At 32.5% G+C, this 21,900-nt stretch overlaps 1 protein-coding gene across 2 annotated transcripts in view; it reads left to right on the top strand.

The window, feature by feature from the left end:
* The window catches only part of LOC127853173 (ras-related protein R-Ras2-like), a 33,908-nt gene extending 12,551 nt beyond the window's left edge, over positions 1–21,357 (top strand). Inside the window, exons 3-7 of one of the 2 annotated variants that reach the window (XR_008036512.1) lie at positions 8,207–8,309; positions 8,621–8,729; positions 9,461–9,579; positions 12,600–17,367; positions 18,240–21,357. Coding sequence is in view for 1 of the 2 variants with exons in the window: in XM_052387431.1 (XP_052243391.1) it covers positions 8,207–8,309; positions 8,621–8,729; positions 9,461–9,579; positions 12,600–12,672 (404 nt within the window). In the remaining variant the exon portion in view is untranslated. Of the gene's footprint in view, positions 1–8,206; positions 8,310–8,620; positions 8,730–9,460; positions 9,580–12,599 lie in introns of both variants that reach the window. The other variant, XM_052387431.1, reaches the window with a different exon arrangement.
* The last annotated feature ends 543 nt before the right edge of the window (positions 21,358–21,900 follow it).

Raw genomic sequence — 21,900 nt, forward strand, 5'->3', positions numbered from 1 at the left:
TGATTATTACTAGGGCTGTCACGATATGCCGTGAGCGTACCGTGATATATTGTGATACGACAACACTGTATCGCTATACGTATCACGATATTTTACTGAATATATATCTGTGAAGAAAACAGCAGAATACCATGTTTTACAACTTCGTTAAACTCAATAATCTGACAACACTGGTATCATGGTATGACTAGAAACTATTATGAATAAAAACAATCATTTTCTGACTATAACCTGTCAAAAGGGAATCAACACAACCTAATAAACTTGATAGAAGTAGTCATAATCTCTATCGAAAACACTCTTTCTACAGTTTCCAAACTGATAATTTTATCAAAATATGTACTTAACCTCCGTGTTCATAAAATAATAATTAGATTTAATAATAGATTTAAATAGATAAAAATAACGGTACGGCAATGCCGTACTGCGGTGCGATTTTTTTAACGACATGCACCTCATTATACCGGTTTACCGGTGAATCTTGACAGCCCTAATTATTACACATGTACTTTGCTTCAGAAAGACAGAACTAAAACAACTAAATGTAGGTAATAGTTTGATTTTTTTCCCCTTAAGGGTAGCCCTTATTTATAAATGTATGCACATGGTTACCGCTGTGCATAAAGGCCTTGTGGAATGCTAATCAAAGTGATGTATGAAAAGTCATAAATAGTTTATAACACATTATATTTAGTTAACATGTAACCTAAAGCAAGAAAAACACATTATAGACAATTCAAGAAACAACAATAAAACAACAAAAACAACACCCCAACATCATGCAACCTAACAGGATGTTAAACAATTTATTAATATTTACTATGTATTGCTGTGAAATTGTACATATATTTGTAACAATTTGTTCCTCATTGCAAAGTATATACGAAGCTATTATGAAATGTAACCTTTTTATGTGAGTTTTTAGTTATAGGTAGTTTCATTATTATTTTATTTTATACGGTGCAAATCTCAGCTGGAATTACCTACACATTTACCAATAATCAAATGGAACCCATTTATACCAGTAATTAAATGGAACTGCAGAGCTCTAGCTTATATCCTTCATGTTAACATGTGTCTTGCAGACTTGAAGTTAAATTAAACTATATACAATGTAGGTGAAGCTACAGATTTTGATGGGTTGGGGTGGGGGGTAAAGCTTAAGGAAAATGTAAACTCCAATTTTAATTAACATTTTGTCAACAATCCAATAAAAGTTTTACAGATTTGATTTGAGTAATTAAGGACTCAGTCATCAATTGAAAAATACTTGGATAGGTTACTTTCCACTAAATTTTCAGAGGGCCATGTAGAACCATGCACTTTTAAGGCCTTCTGTAATGAATACATTAAATGTTTAGGCAAAGAAAAAACATATTTACGTAATGTATAAAACTTTTATTTGTAGATGACTTTTATGTTATGGTTTACATGTGAATAAAATTATTGAAATCAAAGACAATTACAGGGTACATGGGGGGGGGGGGGTGACCAATTTGTATAAAGCCTTTTTCAGTAAAATATATGCAGTATATATATGCAGATTCTGCTTGTTCTATTAATTCTGTCCATATTCTGGACAATATTGACAAGAAATCTGGTTGTATTTCCTCAAGTTTATGTACCAGGCGAAAACCTTATTGATTTGTCAAGATGAAATAAAAACCTTGGGGAAATTAAATCATTAGTCATAGGTGATTTCGTGTTACCTGACACCCCAGCTACATATTCAATTATTGTGTGATATAACAATGAGTTATTTTATTAGGAAATAAATTGTGTATTTTAGTTGCGACAAAAAAACTCAACTTGGCCAACATCAACTCGATTCATGTGATGAACTTAGTGACCCATAAGTTTTGCATTTGTATGTTCATTGATTATACTAATTAAAATTCAATATTTATTTACAAGAATTAAAATGCAAAACTTAAGCAACAACAGCTGATAAGGGTTAAAAAACTAACAATGACCAAAGTTGCCCACTCTTGTTCTTTCCTTACATTTTCTCAACTAAGTGGACATATGTATTTTCTTTGAAAATGTAGGGGCCAGTCATGCATTAACCCTTTCCCTCTTAGAAGCAAAGTGAAAATTGCTGTGTGCAAACAGCATAAAACCAGAACAGCATGCAAGTTTTTGCTATTTGCTGCTCTTCAGTATCTAAGGGTTGAAAATGTAGCGCTTAAAATTTGAATCTAGTGAGAAGGGTCTTTAAATAAATTTAACTTTCTGGGGGATTAAAAATGCGTCAAAATACGTATTTAAGTGGTGAAGGGTTAAACAGGCCATGGACTTTTCTGCCCAAACTAATTTTAATCCTTGACTGAAACACCCAACTGTGCCACAAAACATTTTTATGTATTTCACATAATGATTATTTTTAAAAGTTTTGTTTGATTTAATGTTCACATTCTTTTAACCAGTTAATAACTATTACTGTCGTATTCTGTTGCTTTTTTTGGCTCTGTGTGCAGACACTAACAGGGCTTTCTAATACTCACAAAATTCCACGTTCCTCAAGAAAAATGTCATTATGACAGAATGTGAAGCCATACATAATGTCAGTTATAGACACTGTATCTAATGATTTTGCTTATGGAAATTAATTTGTCACTTTTATACAGTTTTCTCCGGAAGCACTGGAAACCGGCGATTTCACCGGTTGCTAACAATCTTGCTGCCGACTACTTTTCCCCAAAATATAGATTCAAAACAGTGCAAAAATGCCAGTTTTAGTTCTTTGTCGCTGGCTACTTTAAAAATGTAACCGGCTACTAAAATTTTTAATGGAGAACACAGCTTTTATAGTATGTGTCTATTATATATCTGTTTTTTTTCACTGAGTCAATTTTTTATGGAACACAGTTTTAAGGTTTCTAAACCTTTCTTAAACTACCATATTCTAAACATAAAAGTTCTTTGTAACAATGACATAAGTAACCTAAGCCTGCAGCATTGATGCAAGCCTTGGAAGAAAAAATATTAGGTTAAAAAAACTACGGTTGAATTTAATGTTTATGAAATGGGAATCTTAAAAACAACACAACATCATCACCCGAAAAACAACAAATAACAACATGTTGGTTACTCTTCATCATATATTTTCCTGGTGCTGTTGGAGTGAAGCAAAATGTTCATGATCATAATCCTGCTTGAACCAAAGAATTACTTACTTCAATTAGACTTTCAGTGTAATAAAATTCAATTGAAATTTACTTTTATAAGAATTATTGCTGAATAATGATATGTAAAATAATGTTATTTATCAGGAAAGTGCCTTAAAGTAGTTTCTGACCTTAAGCAATACACTGCGTATTGTTACTTATGACGACGTTATTCAAGGCAAGCGTACACTACATTAAACAACGTAATCCAATATTGGTCTAGCTCTTAAGCCCTATGTTGTGACAATTACTTGATCAAATGGCTTCACTCAATTGGACTACATTAGTAACTTCCTACGATATCACTTTACTCATTGAATTGTTGTATCATCAGAAACTGGGGCTGAGTCTTAAGTAGTTGTGTAATACTACTTGTTCTACCCTGTTGATGTCAAGTCACTGAAAACTTGCTCTGTGTGTCATTGTTCATATGCTACTTGCGATAATGCCTTGTCATAAAAGAACTTGGGTTGAGTCTCGAGTCATTATTTAGTCTCTGAGTCACGAGAATTAGGATAATTTTTTACTGCGAGCTGCTGAGAGGCCATCTTGACTCTTGATATCCAATAAAACACTATTACATCATCAGTTAGGTTAGTTTACGATTCATTGTTCAATAGTCCATTTCAGAGTTAGTAATGTGAAACCTCTGTTCATGTCTACATGATGTTTGTGTATCATTGGCCCTTAATGAAGAAAGGCCTCTTGTCTGAACGACTTTTTGTTAGATCAGTTTTAATTGAGGAATATTCTGGGAAAATTGAGCTTAATGCATGTGAGTAAATTGTCCTCCAGATTAGCTTGTGCAGTCAGCACAGGCTAATCAGAAATGACATTTTCTGCTTTTATGGATTTTTTTGCTTAAAGAAAGACTCTTCTGAACAAGAATCATGTCTATGGATAAAGTTTGCATACAGGTATGAAGGCATATTGCACAGGCTAATCTGGAATGACACTAGACACATGCATTCAGCCCTATATAGTCTATACCACATAACTAGTAATGAGAAAGTATTAACCATTCTTGCATGAGTTGAATTCTTTTTAATTGAAAAGAAATACAGCCCCAATATGTGATATGGTTTTGTTAATATTAACAAATAGATCCAGTTTTAGCGGTAATCAAAATACAGATAAAATCAAACACACACAAGTTTTTGATAGAAGGTCTTTTTGTAGTTTTATTCTGATTACTTTATAAATGTTTTTATTCCAACAATGCAAAATACCATAACAAAATATATTGAACTGTTGATATGAAAACATAATCCAGAACAGTTGTATTTGACTAGTCACACGAATTCAAATCCCAAGCAGTGTTTATGTAAGACGCTTATTTGGCTAGCATTTTCTTACAGGTGCAGAAATGTTGTTGACATTTGATATGAAAGAGTTTATTGACATATAAGAATGTTGGGGTCTGTAGAAGACATTCTTTGCATATATTGTAACATGAGTACAGATGGGATTAGATTGCATAACAGTTTATGGTAATTATCACTTAGTCCAAGTATACTATGTCACTGTATACAGTTTTAGCGTAATCTATATGCGACAAAATATTCCAGATTTGCAATTGCAGGAAGATATTAATATTTTGGTGCAAAAGGTTCAAGTAACTCAGTTGCAAAACATGGTGCTTTTAAAAATAACAACTGTTGCAAATCATGGTGCTTTTTAAAATACTTAGAATAAAGTATTAATGTATTTATTGAATTTATCATGTTCCTAGACAACGTTTTATGTATGTGTGATTTTCAAAATAGTTTTTTTTTTACAAATTGTCATAAATATTTAGACAATGTGTCACATGAAACAATCATGTTGGTTGCTTTCAAGGTCCAGATTAAAGTGGGCACTTAAAGCACATAGTCCTTGTAATATGGTATTGTTGATTTTAGATTTTCATGCAATAGTCTCTTTCTGTTTAGTACATTGGTAAACATTTGCATCCTTTCAAAGCAATATGTTGTATACACTGACTATGGGGCTTGCTTAAAGGACAATGTCACATATGTTAAATAGGCTTTATGTTTATTAACTGTTACAAAAGACTAGTACATACATGCCATATAAACCGTTCACATTATTTGTGGCAATAAATACTAGCTCTATAATGTCCAGTTAAATATAAAAGGGGCATTTGTGGCTTTTCGAAAAAAAAATTCTAGTTAATTATTCACAGATTCTGGAATATACGTTTATACAACTGGGGCCCAATTGCTTTCATTTTAATAAACTAGCTACCTGGTATTTAAATAATTTTTTTTTACCTGAGATGAATCCACCCTATTTTGGGTCACATGCGTCACTTGCTCACCGGATCAAATTTTAGAAAAAATCTGTTACAACTGTTACAGGCCACATTTATGACCCAATCTCGATGCAACTTGATCACAATTTTTATTTTGATAATATCTTGACTGATTTTCCTATCTGGGTCAAATCTTCGAAACCTTTTTGCATTACTCTAGAGGCCATATTTATGACTAAGTTTTGATGAAACTTGTAATGTTTATTTTGATTATATCAAGCGTCAATTTTCTTCTGGGTCACATGAGTCCAAAAACTGTTTCACATGGTCAAATCTTGTAAAAACCTTGTTGCATTCTAGATGCAGCATGTGTAACTAAATCTTTATGAATCTTGGTCAATATGTTTTAATCTTGAAGATATCTAGGCTGAGTTAAAATCTTGATCATGTGTGTCCAAAACCTAGTTCACCCGGTGATGTCTTAGAAAACCAAATAACCCCTGTAGAAGCCGTCATTATGGCTCAATCTGTATGAACCTTGGGTCAGAATGTGTATTTGACAATATCGAGGTCTTGTTTGAATCTGGAGCACAATGGGTAAAACATGTCACAAGACAATGGTATACCTTGAACTCTGGTGAGCGCTTCAGGACCGTCGTGGCTCTCTTGTTTAACCCTTTACCACTTAGATACCTATTTTGACGCATTTGTAGTCCTTTAGAAAGTTAAATTTAATTAAAGACCTTTCTTACTTAATTCAAGATTTAAAGGCTACCTGTACATTTCCAAACCTTAGACACTGATGAGCAGCAAACAGCATAAAACCTGAACAGACTGCAAGTTATTCACAGGCTGTTCTGGTTTTATGCTGGTTGCACAATTTATTTTCTCTTTGCTTCTTATGGGGAAAGGGTTAAGGAGTTATTGCTGTTTGCTGTTTGTTTGAAATTATTACAACTTTTGTATGCAACTCCTTCCTACATTTTGCTTGTGATTTTCATCAAAGTTTTACATGATATTGTGGAGTGCTACAGTGCATATTGGCAAGGTTTTTGCAAATGCATCCAGATTTTCTATCATGTTCTTTCTTAACTAAAACACAACTGAGATCGACAAAAATATATAGATAGTGTTAGAAAGATGACAGAAGCTGTATTACGTCTTGCACAGTATGTTTGTAGGTCTCTTGCTGTCTGGTTTGAAAACAACATGATTTAGGAAGCCATTGGATTGTCTAAACCTGATATATTACTATGACGCGCATACTAATATGTAAAAAAAATAAAATAAAATAACCATATTTGTTGACAGTTTTCTTATGTCTTGACAACTTCCATTAAAAAATGTAACCATTTTGTTTGTAAATTTATGTTTACTGTGTTTAAGGACCTACTTTATAGTCCAATTAAATGTGGCGTGGAAACTAAATCTTATAATTATTCTGTTGTTGAACATTTTGTAGACAGTTTGTAAAAACTGTCCTTATACCCCAGGTAATTCAGAACAGTGAAAATGGAGGATAAGCTTGGATGTTTAGTAGAATATTATAAGTATTTTATTGAACAAAATTGGTTAAAATTACATCAGATGTAAGGAAACGGGCATATCACATGGATATTTGTCATATGAGTATCAAATTCCAACACTTATTAAAAAAATATCTAGGTCTTTTTCAAAACATCATTGAATGATTACTTTTAGCTCCTAACCATAATTTTTTCATTTTTTTTTCAAAACATAACTGCAAAAAGACTATTTGCAGAATATGAAGGAAATTGTTGGCGCAATGAAGAAACACTGGTTTTATGTTCCAACATGGTGTTCTTACTTTATAGTTAAGTCCATTTCTAGTCAATATCCTTGCAGCACAAGCCTCTCTTTGTGGTTTGTGAAACAAAACCAACCAAGAGAGACAAAACTGGTATTATGCTAAAAAGTAAATGTTAGAATGAGCATACATTTTCCAGGTATTTGAGTGTCACTCAGCGGTGCTTTTTTAAAATAAATATTTGGGGCCGGAAAACAACCCCATTCCCAATTGATAAAAGTATATATTTTTCCAAAATGGGACCTTAAAATTACCAATTGAAGATTAAAAAAAAAGAGCAAAAAACATTTTTTATAAGATCTGAATATTTAGTTCATCTCCCATCCAGCTCTATAAGTTGAACATAAGTAAATACAATATTGAAAACACTTATTCTCAATTTTGAAGCATTTGTAAGCAAAACAACAACACTAATTTCCCAATATTAGTCAAAACGCCTCAATTTTTCCTAATCGAAAGGGACCCTGCCCCAGAATGGTGAAAAATCCCACTGGTCTGGCTCTGGGAAAATATTTTTTAATGCATGTGTGTAAATTGTTATCCCAAATTAACCTGTGCAGTCTTCACAGGCTTATCAGGGGCAACTCTTTCCTACGAAACTGTATTTACTCTAAAAAGCGACTTCCTTTAAAACGAAAAATACCAAAAAAGCGGAAAGTGTTGTCCCTTATTAGACTGTGCAGATTGCACAGGCTAATATGGGACGACACTTTACGCACTTGCATTCAACTCCATTATCTCAGAGCGAGACTCAATTACTTTCTTTCATACTGATTGCAGTACTGGACACGGCCGGTCAGGAGGAGTTCAGTATATACTTTGTTTCATACTGATTACAGTACTGGACACGGCCGGTCAGGAGGAGTTCAGTATATACTTTCTTTCATACTGATTACAGTACTGGACACGGCCAGTCAGGAGGAGTTCAGTATATACTTTGTTTCATACTGATTACAGTACTGGACACGGCCGGTCAGGAGGAGTTCAGTGCCATGCGAGAGCAGTACATGCGGTCCGGAATGGGGTTCCTTCTTGTATACTCTGTAACAGATAAAAGCAGGTAGGCCATTTAACCCTTACTCACTCAGATAATATCATATGCACTTGAACTTGTTAGTAGTCCCTTAGAAGAAAAAAACAACAACTGTTTTTATATTTTAAACTGTGTTTATACCAATAGCACTCAGAAGATCATGTGTCTAAGTACATGTAATAATGTCAATTAAAATTCCAACAAGCCCTTTTGTTTGTCCATTTGTTTGCATGGACAAATGTGGAATAACAATTACTTAGCAACATATGTTCACAATAATTAAAGTCTAAAAACAAATTAATAATAATAGTTGCATTTTTGTGCATATTTCATTTCAGTTTTGATGAAATTTATAAATTCCACAAACAAATATTGAGAGTTAAAGACCGGGATGAGTTTCCAATGATTATGGTGGGAAATAAATCAGATTTGGACCACCAGCGGCAGGTTAGTACCATTAACAAAGCTTTTCATTTGTCATTGGCTTCAACTCCACTTAGTTGAGGGTAATTGTTTACTTTCCATGGGAAATTTAACTGACGGTCAGACATTTTTTGAAAAGCTTGTTATGTTTGTAAATGATTGTTTTTCACAATTTGTTTGCAAGTAATAAAAAAAAGTGTGCTTAAGCTCCTCCTTTTATGACGCGCTTAAGATTGTTTGAGAACTTGGGGCTAGCAGATTATGATGAGCTTAAGATTGTTTGAGAACTTGGGGCTAGCAGATTATGACGAGCTTAAGAATGTTTGAGAACTTGGGGCTAGCAGATTATTATTGCCCATGATCATTCAGGGATGTTATGGATATGGTGTTAGACTTGTTAAAGTCTTATCTCTATTTTTGTAAGGATTCATATGATTCTTCTAAAAGCACACCAAGTACTGGTTCTACACAGATGTTAGAATTGAGAATGTCTCAGTATGCAACAAGCTTTTGACACAAGCGATATTAAATGAACTATGTTTATTTGAATTAAAAAGAGTACTTTCAGAATATTAACGCATATGTTAAGGTGTTTACATTATCAGCGCAGTTTAGATCTACAAGTAAAATGTTCCTGTTATGTGTTACAACAAGTCTTTTATTCCTTATACAACCTACAAAATAATTTAAGTAATCAAGCTTTTACATTGAAGTTGGAAAATGATGTGCCGACAAAACTTGTACCCTGATTTCAGGTGCCAGTAGAAGAAGCTAAGAAGTTGGCCGATCAGTTAAAAATCAGTCACATAGAAGCTAGTGCCAAAATGAGAATGAACGTGGATCAAGCATTTTATGAACTTGTCAGAAAAGTCAGGTATGATCAGAGATAGTTGGCTTTTCACATTTTATTAAATTGTCAAAAAAGCCAAGTATGATCAGATACATTGGCCATCTCACATTTTATACAATAGTCAGAAAAGTCAGGTATGATCAGATATATTGGGGCATCTCATATTTAATAAAATAGTCAGAAAAGTCAGGTATCAAATAAACTGGGAACTGAGTTATTTATGTTTTATTTGACAGGGAATCAACCATCTTATTATCTAGAGTAAATGTTGTTTGCGTTGCTTGACTGGAAAACACAAGCTTTTTGCATCCAACAGAAAAGTTAGGTTTGCACCAGTATTGTTTCAATGGGGAATCCCACATTTTGGAATTAAAAGTCAGGTATGTTTTCCTTTACTGGAAATCACACATTTTATTAACTTTTTAGAAAAGTCAGGTATGATTTCCTTTACTGGGAATCATGCATTTTATAAACTATTCACAAACGTGTTTTTGTTTGCTAGTAACCCCACATGTTTGTTACTAGTGAGAAAAGTAATGGTATGCAGAGCTCCAGATAAGGATTTAGTCTAAAGGGTATTTCACCCCCTGATATTATTGTTAAAGCATTTTTTTCTCCCTTGTTTCAGCCTTAAAGGGTATTTATTTAGGGGTATTTTCCATTTCCATAGAAAACTGACAAAGTAAATGGCGTTTTTAATCTAAAAATATTATTATTTGTTATTTATATTATTAAATGTAAACAGAATTAATTTAAAATGATAATATGAACAGACTTTCTTTAAAAATATTCCCGCAGGAGCCGCTGGTCGCTTAAAACGTCCCTTTTTTGATCCACAAACATGATGGGCAGCCATTTTTATTACATGCTTATTTCGATTGACTTACTTTTGATTTAAAGATTAACTTACACTAAAAACTGAACTGGATTATTGGTTAAACCGGTTACGCACTTTAATCGATTTAAAATACGTTCCAAGATTTGCATTGCGTTTTGTTACGTACTGGTCCGATTTTTAAAGTGTTTTTGTTTTTTTTCAATGCCTTAATACCCCCATCGCCTCTTATCTGGAGCTCTGATGGTATGTTTTAGTAAGTGGGAATACAACAATTTAAAAACTAGTAAAAAAAGTAAGGTATGAGAAACATACACCTTATGAACTGGTTAAATAATTTAGGTAAGAGAAATTTCTTGAAAAATTCTTCAAGATTTCCAGACTTATTTACAAAGTAACATATATTTGCATGTTTGATCAAAACTTAACTATATTGGTGTTCATACATGTCATATTTCTTTTTAATAGAAGGTAAACCGAAAAAATCTTGCGCTTTGTTCATACTGTGAAAATATATTTTGTGATCACAGCTTTGAATGTTAAATTATTTGAACCAACATTATTATAATCAATCAGTCAGCAAATTTTCAACTCAGTTTGCATACTTCATTACAGAAAGATCTTTTAAATTTGAACAGTGGTAAACATTGTACATTGTAATTACAGTCAGATGATCATTGATCCATTTAATAAATCAGGTGCATGTATTCATGAATATGAAATGTGCATTTCATGATGAAACAATTATTGATTGTGCTCATTGCAAGGCGTTAAACACAATGCTTGTTGTAGTTGTGTAATTATAGACATGCAATAAATTATGGTGTAAATTTCAGCCGAACAGTTTGAGGTTTCAAGCTGAACATTGCATTTAATGTGTCAGTCACAGTTCTTACCTGTGCTAAGGATCAGTTGTCCAAAATGCATGGTTAAGCATGTAATTAAAGTTTAAATGCTGGTGTACTTCAACTGAAAGCCTCTTTTATGAATGTTGTTCATGTAAGCTGAATTCAGTCATAACAGAAGTCACATTGTTGAAATCGGTTAAGTGCTTAGGGAAACATTCTTCATTCATTGTTACTTATAAAGAATGAAATATAAATGTTTACCGTACTACAAATTACTCAAGTCCATAAAAGGTTAGAAGTTGTAGAATGAATACTGGAAGTAGTGATGATAATGATGATTAGTGTGTATAAGGGAAAGTTCTGCAACGAAATTACAAGCAGATTTATTTAATAATTTTTTAGAAGTAAGTGATATAGTTTTTTTTATGTAGTCCTTTATTTAAGTTAAACAATGTTGGAACGTTAGGACATTTAATGTCATGTCCTCAATAATTTCTGTTTTTGTGCCACTCCAAAAGGATGCATTTACTTATCATATTGTTTATAATTCATTCTGTCTGTTAGTCTCTCCTGCTGTTATTGCAAAGCATTTCTCAGATAGTGTTGATGGGATTCAAATGAAACTTTATATAATGATAGAATCCACTAAGGGAAGTGCAGCGTACAAAACTCATAAATCTTTCAACATGATTTATTGCCTTTTATTAAATTTTCTTGTGCAGAGCACAACTCCTTATGTTTATTTAATGTATTTAAATAAAATATTGTACATTTATAGAAAACATTAAGAGTGCAGAGTACAATAGCCACAACTAAACAGATTTACAGAAAACAATGTGGGCAAATGCATAGTGTTTTTGGAGTTATTTCCCTTCCCTGCAGAGCCCAATTACACTGTGCAATTTTCTAGTGCAGATTGTAAGTAAAAAAATTAAAGGAATGGAAATGAAACTTCATGATAATGATAATGATAGAAGTCTTTGAGAGGGATTGCTGAGCAAAAAACCAATAACTCTTTGTTTGCATGTATTAATGGATTTATTGCCTTTCTTTACTTTCCTTTTTCAATGAGTTAAACTTATAATTTGAAATTGCATTTATTGAAAATTCTTGTATCAAATGAAGAACATTGAGATTTCTGTTTTTAAATAAATAAAAATTGTAAGATTTCCCCAACGTTGAAGTTCAAAATAGCACTTTTGTGTCAAAACACTACTATGGAGGCATGAAGCACTTATAGTGACAGCACGTGTCTTGTCATATTTTTATATTATAATAAAAAATATAAATGTTTATAAAAAAACAGAAAAAACAGTTATATTTTTTTTTCATTTGTGTGTTTTTTTCTAACTGTGTTTCAGGGTGTTTGAATTTAATGAGGGACCACCAGTAAAGGCGAAGACTAAATCCAAATCCAAGTGCACAATATTATAATGATTACCCAATTTTTTTATTATATATATGTAGAAAAAAGAAGCGAAAATGCTCTGATATATACCCTTGTATATATGTTATTTATGTACTAGACTCAAAGTGCCAGTAATTTTTAAAGAGAACAAATGATGTTATGTACGTAAAACAGAAAACACCCAACAAACTATTTGTTATGATTGTATAGTAGTAGTTATTTAAATAATAGGAACAACTTAAGTTAAAGCTGCAATATTGAAAATAAATATTATTTATCGGCAGTTCAACTTAAGGCAGATATTTTTAGTATACACACTGTGTATTCAATGAGAATATTAAGAAAAGGATAGCCACAACCCTGAAATTGAATACTGTATCTAAAATGTGCACGTGTTAAAAGTGCTACAAATTTAATGCAGAGAAGTCTTGCATCTATTTGTTATTTGTACCTAGAATGCCATTATTGTTGTTTTTGACTCGCATACGTTGTGCCAATAAAGTTTTCTTAAACTGTTCTTTGCAACAAAATGTAACTGCTTAAAATTTGACAATACCTCTCTCAAGATTTTTTTTAATGGAATTTGGTGTCATCAAGCCCTGTTATTTCTGGGTTTAACTGTAGAATTATTATAATTTACATATGTTTTTCTTAAAGTTGTGAATGCTTCAAAGAACAAACTTTTAATTTTGGATTGTTTGCATCAAAAGCCTTTCACAATTTTGCTTTTTATAATACAGAGAAATAACAAATTCTGTTCACTGGGAACAACAAGTACTTGGTGTCTTTGGAAAACCCCTGATAATGCTCCCTGTGTGGGGATCAAACCTGAGGCCCCACAGTAGAATAATGGCCGCCTTATCATTACACCACTGTGACCTTTAGAACTAGTCTAGTTATGTTGTCTTCAGTATTGAACAATAAGTAGCATCAATTTTATGTAATTTTTGTTTTCTCAATTTTTCTTTTAATAACTAATTTTGGCTGCATTTAAATGAACTTAAAAAAACACAAGTTTGTTTTTAAATGAAAATTCAGCTTATGAACAAGAACATTGTAAAATAGATATTGGTCATACCAAAGGACAATAAGGTTTTACAAGAGACCAAACATTACATAATTATTATGGTGTGCGCTAAAGTTTCATATACCCATTTGGTAAACTGATTAATTTTCATGTATTAAAGCTCTTACTTAAGGCAGTGCTTTTTACAAAAACACACAGTCAATTTAGCTCTTAATTAGGCTGGAGATTTTTAATTTTTAATTTGATTTGCTTGTTTGATAATTTTAATGTGATCTCATAATAGTAAGTGATATTATGGCAGTGTTGATGCCTCAAGAGAACTGTTTCTCAAACCTGGTCATCCTATTTGGAAGGACAGTGGTATGACATTAACCAATCAAAATAGCTCTGAAGTCATTTATTGGCCATTCCATAGAATAGTTTTTTTCATTTTGCATTTTTTTGCATGCTTATGTTGCAGTTATAAGTGTGAAGATGTGTTGTTCTTCAACAATAGTTATGTTTATATTTTTTATCTTTTGCAAGTTTGACCAACACATGATTAATGCTATGTAAGAGTGTTTTGATGGACATTTGGTGCAACACGACCTTTAGTGACATTAAGTACCAAACTATTGATGTTTGTCTAATGCTATTCTTTTTATTTAACCTTTTACCACTTAGATAAGTTAAAAAGTTAGAAAGTTAAATTAAATCGAAGACCTTTCTTACTAGTTTTACGTTTTAAAGGCTTCATTTTCAAGCCTTAGATACTGATGAGCAGCAAACAGCATAAAACCTGAACAGACTGTGAGTTACTCACATGCTGTTCTGGTTTTATGCTGTTTGCACATAGCCATTTCCACTTTGCTTCTGAGTGGGAGAGGGTTAATGTTACATTTTTGCTAAAGGCATTTCTTTGCTATATGCTTTGTAATAAAAAAACGATTCTATGCCATTTATGACAATAGATTCAAAAGTGCAGAGGATTTTGCTGAAGACCTACAATAATATAAAATGAGCCATATCCTGGGAAAACTGGCATGTGTGTTAAGTGACCTCACATATTATCCTATGCAGTCTGCACAAGATAATCAGGGACAATACTCTCTGCGTTTATAGTATTTTTTGTTAACAGGAAGTGTCTTCTTAGCAAAAATCCAGTTTGGGCTGAAAGTGTAAACTCAGAGTAGCCTTATGGACTGCACAGGCTAATCTCGGACCCTTTACCCACATGCCTTTAGCCCTGTTTTCCCACGAGCGAGGCTAAAGTGCCAATACCTAGTTCAGGCCAAGTTGTGAAATTTCACTCTATTCGACTAGCCTTTAAACTTGTTTTTTTTTATGAGAAACTTTTATTTGATATTGTTCACTTACCATTTAATACAATCATTCATTATGTTTTTAACTTACTGACCCCTAGAAAAGTCTTGTATAAAACTTATATATTATGTATTTCTGATTTGTTTGACTTGAAGTCACAGCAATATCATTTTGTAAGCAGGAAGTTTGCCTCTTCAGATTTGTTTTAAATGATTATAGTTTTGTATAAGAAAGTCTTGCATGATATGCCAATTATTAACATAAAAGTTCTGTTGGTACATTAAATTCATAAAGTAGTTCATAGACAGTAAAATACAGTTTGTATTGAAATTGTGTTGTTTTATGAATGTATGTTCTCTTGCACTTCATATTTACAACTTATACTCTGCTTAAATTGGCTGGTATCATTAAATAAAACGATTCTATATACAGTAAAGTCTTGGTATATCTAGATACCAAGTTTTATACTGGGTAATAAGAAGTTACCTTTTGCTTTCTATTTGCATGTGCTTTTGACAGCCTTCTTGCTTTAAAGGCAAAATAGGAAGCTATCATGATCTCACTGAACAAATTCTAGTAACAAAGCTCCATGTGTTTCTGAAAAATTGACAAAAAGATTATGGAAACATTTCTGCATAGTAAGTCTGAGAAGATATTTTTGGTCATGCTTGAAGAAGCTATTTTCTACATATAATAGGCATATCATTAATGCTTTCTGAAATCTATTGGGATCCAACATTTCCAAATTAGTGAGTTACATATAGATTGGTAAAATAAAATTTAAAAAAATGTTGTTTCAGTTTGCGAGAAATGATTATAATAATGAATAACTGAATGTCATTCAATGCTGCTATAAAATGTTATTTATATTATGTTCATATTAAATAACCTGAATTTTATATTGTACTGTACACTGGACACAATATGTTCAAAGGAGAACTGTCATAAATACTTATATTGTGCACATTTACTTCTATTTCCTATACCATTGTGTAATAAATCATTAAGATATATGTTTATTATTTTTCTGTATAAAGTGCACACATTGATCATGGTATTTATTGATCAGTTGTTTGATATATTTTCTAGATGTATTTTGTATATTTTTTTGTATTCCAGTGTTAAACACAATTGGGCAGACTAATTGTCCCAAATATGTTTGGTTACATCTTGATGTACATATTTTATTGTTTTTAACTCACTGAGTTAATGTGATCACCCTATGCCTGGCTTCCAGTATCTTGTGTCATCAACTTTTTGCTTGTTCTCACACAAGATGCCACATTTTACATCCAATATTGAGGAAACTTGCTTAGATATTTCTTGCTTGAATGTTTCTTTTGAAAATATCTTGGGCAAATCTGGGTGACATGTGTTGAAAAACAATTATGCCAGGTGAATTTTTAAAATACCTTGTAACTCTTGAGGCCAAATGTATGACTCAATCATAATGAAACTTGGTCAGAATGTTAATCTTTACAGTATATAGGCCGATTTTAGGTATGGGTCACATGCGTCCTAAACTAGGTCATATGGTCAAATCTAAAAGAACTCTTAATACCACCATCTTGACAATAAATAGACTGAGTTAAAATCTGGGTAATGTGCATCCAAAAACAGGGTCACCAGGTCAAATATTAGAAAAAAACTATGATCAATCTAGAGGCAACATTTATTACTCAATCTTGATGAAACTTGATCAGAATGATAATCTTTACAATATATAGACCATTTATAAGAATGGGTCATGCGTTTCCAAAAACTAGGTATTGGATTCAAATCTTAGAAAAACTTGGTCACATGTGTCTCAAAACTCGGTCACCAGGTCAAGTTTTGACAAATGGTATTCCAGGAGGTAAGCACATCTGGGTCATAATTGGTAATATTTTCTTAAATAATTTTTTATCGAGACTTTTGTTTTTGTTCATTATGCAGATACTCAATATAAAAGTTTAAAATAGTAAGCTTCTTAAATAATAATAAGAAGAAGAACAAGAATAATAAATTGTACAGAAGTATTTTTTTTTTTAAATAAGCAAAAGCATATACAATTGTTGTATGTAAATAAGTCAAGATCTCGGCCTTTGTTGTAATAATGAATATATGTTTACAAAAAAGAACATAAAAATTTAAAATGAGTTATAATATAGCTAAGTAATTCATTTACAAGAATATTTTACTTACCTTATTGTTTCTTGCCTTCCAATGGTAATGGGGGCTATATAGGAGTCACTTTGTCGGTCGGTCTGTATGTCGGTCTGTTGGTCTGTCCTGAAAGCTTGTTTGGGCCATAACTAAGTTGTTCATTGTGAGATTTAAAAATCATTCAACACAATTGTTCACCATCATTGGACGGTGTGTCGCGCGAAAGAATTACGTCGATATCTCAAAGGTCAAGGTCACACTTTTGAGTTGAAAGGTAAAAAATGGCCATAAATGAGCTTGTCCGAGCCATAACTTTGTCATTTGTTGTGAGATTTTAAAATCATTTGGCAGATTTGTTCACCATCATTGGACGGTGTGTCGCGCAAAAAAATAACGTTGATATCTCCAAGGTCAAGGTCACACTTTGAGTTCAAAGGTCAAAAATGGCCATACATGAGCTTGTCCGGGCAATAACTATGTCGTTCATTGTGAGATTTTAAAATCATTTGGCACATTTGTTCACCATCATTGGACGGTGTGTCGCGCGAAAGAATTAGGTAGATATCTCCAAGGTCAAGGTGACACTTTGAGCTCAAAGGTAAAAAATGGCCATAAATGAGCTAATGTCTGGGCCATAACTATGTCAGTCATTGTGAGATTTTTGAAATCATTTGGCACATTTGCTCACCATCATTGGATGGTGTGTCACGGGAAAGAATTATGTCGATATCTCCAAGGTCAAGGTCACACTTTGAGTTCAAAGGTCAAAAATGGCCATAAATGATAATGGCATAACAATTCTTAAAAGTTGCCATAAATTAGCTTCTCTTGTTTTGTGAAGACAGCATGCAAAATAGTCTGTGTCAATGCAGCAGGTGGGGGTGTACGTCACGTCTGTGACAAAGCTCTAGTTATACCCCCATTACCAATGGTAATGGGGGCTATATAGGAGTCACTTTGTTGGTCAGTCTGTCTGTTGGTCTGTCTGTCGGTCTGTCCTGAAAGCTTGTCCGGGCCATAACTAAGTTGTTCATTGTGAGATTTCAAAATCATTCGGCACAATTGTTCACCATCATTGGAAGGTATGTCGGGCGAAAAAATTACGTCGATATCTCAAAGGTCAAGGTCACACTTTGAGTTTAAAGGTCAAAAATGGCCATAAATGAGCTTGTCCAAGCCATAACTTTGTCATTTATTGTGAGATTTTAAAATCATTTGGCAGATTTGTTCACCATCATTGGACGGTGTGTCGCGCAAAAAAATAACGTCGATACATGTTTGTTCACCATCATTGGACAGTGTGTCACGCGAAAGAATTAGGTGGATATCTCCAAGGTCAAGGTGACACTTTGAGCTCAAAGGTAAAAAATGACCATACATGAGCTAATGTCTGGGCCATAACTATGTCGTTCATTGTGAGATTTTTGAAATCATTTGGCACATTTGGTCACCATCATTGGATGGTGTGTCACGGGAAAGAATTACGTCGATATCTCCAAGGTCAAGGTCACACTTTGAGTTCAAAGGTCAAAAATGGCCATAAATGATAATGGCATAATAATTCTTAAAAATTGCCATAAATTAGCTTCGCTTGTTTTGTGAAGACAGCATGCAAAATAGTCTGTGTCAATGCGGCAGGTGGGGGTATACGTCACGTCTGTGACAAAGCTCTAGTTTTTCATTATTTAGTTTTTATAATCTTAGGTCATTATTCTTGAATTCCAAAATTTTCATGCGTTAAACCATCAAACGAAAATAGTTGATTATGATTGTGTTATTATTAAATGATTGTGTTATTAGTTAATGTATAATATGAGGTGAAAAATTTTCAAATTAATTTAATTGAAAATATTTTTTACAGCATTTTTCCAATGTCAATGACAATTTTGTGTCATCTGTATGTACATAATACCATACTTACATAGGTTTATCTTGTTTTGGGTAAAAATTAGAATCGATTATGGTAACGGAGTTCTTTTCTAATTGTTTGTCTGTGTTAATTCCCAAAACCTTTTTTTCCAACAATAGAATACTGGTGCTTAGTAGTTCATAAATTGAATTTAGTTCTGTAGTTGAAGAAGGAAGTCACATTTTATTTAAATTATCTCTCTCTATATATATAATGTATAGGGCATGAATCAAATGATATTAATTTGTGCAACATTAAGTCCTGGTCATTTTTCATTTTTGTTAATGTATGCAGTAGATCGTCTTCAAACGCGCACTTCTTATTTAGTCACCTAGATAATTAAATAAACTTGCTTTTGTGTTAATATTTACTGCAGTGCTCTCTAACAAAATTTAGTTTAGCTTACATGTTTACTTGGTGAGATTGTATTTGAGGCACCAGATTGTTAGTTGTTTACTTGAAGGGTCAGAATCGGAAAAAAGTAGATTGTGAAGGCATTGGATATAGTAAGCTGTTAACTAGACAAGATAGTATTTAAGGCAGTGGGTAGTATGCTTTTTACTATGTGAGACCGTATTGGAGTCAGTTGATAAAAGTTGTTTAGTTCAAGAAATGATATTTGAGGCAGTGGAAAGAGAGCTGTTTACTTGGTGAGATGGTATTGGAGGAAGTAGATATAATAGTGAGATGTGAACTTGTTGAGATAGTACTGGAGGCAGTAGATAGTAAGCTGTTTACTTGGTGAGATAGAACTGGAGTGAGTGGCTAATTAGCTGTTTAATTAAAGAGATAGTACTGGAGGCAGTGGATAGTAAGCTGTTGACTTGGTGAGCTATAATTGGAATGAGAAGCTAGTAAGCTGTTTACTTGGTGAGATAGTACTAGAGGCAGTGGATAGTAAGCTGTTTACTTGGTGAGATAGAATTGGAGTGAGTGGAAAGTAAGCTGTGTACATGGTGAGATAGTACTGGAGGCAGTAGATAGTAAGTTGTTTACTTGGTGAGGTAGTACCTGAGGCAGTGGATAGTAAGATGTTTACTTTGTATACTGTGTAGAAGGATGATGAAATGATTGATTTTTAAAAAGCTTTTTATCATTCCATATTTATTTAACATGTTATTGTTTTTGCCATTTTTTACTGATATAACTTATTTCCATGTATAAACACAAACAACAATGACAACATTTTTTTTTAAGTTTTCAAAATGCATTAGTTAAAGGTGCTTGTCAATCGAATAAATGTTTACCATCCACTTGTAACGAAATTACCACATACCAAATGTATAATATATACTTATAAATATACTTACCATTCTGAACAGACCATCATCATTTGTGTATTTATTTTATTTTATCCTTGCACATGATCATCTTTTTATTAATATCTGTTAGTCACCCAACACATGCATTGTCTAGTCATGAGCTTATATAACAACACATTAAAAGTAAAACAGTTACTTAACTGTTAACAACATTTTGCAATTACCTTGCAATGTTATAAGTACATAGTTATGATATTTTGACAGTGATATTTGTGTTAATAACTTAGGTTAGGGCTTCCAGGGCCCTTGCTACACTTTTGGGGATTGAGACTGGGGCCCTTAGAGGGGGGAATTTCCGTCGTTTTGGGCAAAAAGGGGAATTTTAGATCTTACACCAACCATTCAACACTAAAAAATGCTATATTTTAATGTAATTTACATAAATATAATCAATGGTTAATAGCATGATACCAGCTGGCAACATAGGTATAAAATAAAAATAATTTTTTTTTTTTTGGAGGGGGAATTTTTAGCTGAAATAGGGGAAAAAAGTATACTATTTTAAGGGGGGAATGGGGCCGAATTTCGGCCACAAAAACGGTCAAACGAGGGCCCTGGCTCCAGTTAGTTTTATTTATTTAATTTATAGTGCTGCAAATAGATAATGTTGTCAAAGGTCAAAATATAAATTAATCAATTGTTTTCTCGCAAAATCTTTCTTAATGCTGCTCTTTATGCATTGGAATCTATCAAAAACGTCACTAAAGCGTTTTTTGTATTTTACAAATACTATTTGTTTTATTGGAACTAACAAATTCTATTATGTCAATTATCATGATAAGATTTGCATTTTAATCATTGCTTGTAACAACACATCTAAAACATCGTTTGACTCATTATTTGTTTGATGCTTAGCAATAGACTTGTTTTTTTACTCAGCGATACATGCATATTGTCATGTGCTACAATTATTTTCCTTGTCGTTATGATTATGTTGTTTTTTATTCCATATATGTGTATTGTATTTATTTAAGAATGAAAAATACATTAAATGTACATCACGATTTGTGTTCCTTGCTTGTACATACATGTATGAATTCGACTAATAAGCAATTTGTACACACTGTATCCACCGGTCATGCATTTTCGATGAACCAATCAGTTTCTATTCTCAATGCAATCTAAATAATTGTAAAATTTCCCGTATGAAAGTCACGATTAAACTTATTTAACTTAGGAAATGAACACCTACATGTTTAATGAATACATATAATGATATATGTGTAGCCGGGTTGTGTATAGAGAACACAAGTGGGTTGTCTTATATATTCTTTATTTTATAGATGTCTATAATATTGAAAATGATGGCCTGAAAAATAATACAAAAACAATTATGAATAACTAATTCAAATTGCAATAATTAAACATTGCAATGAAATACATAATAATCAAATACATTTATATTACAATAAGCAATACAATACAATACAATGTAATTATATTAACAATAAAAGTTAACTCACCAGCGACCTGAGGACTTAAGTTTTAAAATAAATATATGCTGACAAATGGAAAATGCCAACATCTATCTCTTACGAGACTTTATGAT

The sequence above is a fragment of the Dreissena polymorpha genome, chromosome 12 (assembly GCF_020536995.1).
Source record: "Dreissena polymorpha isolate Duluth1 chromosome 12, UMN_Dpol_1.0, whole genome shotgun sequence".
NCBI classification, from domain to species: Eukaryota; Metazoa; Mollusca; class Bivalvia; order Myida; family Dreissenidae; genus Dreissena; species Dreissena polymorpha.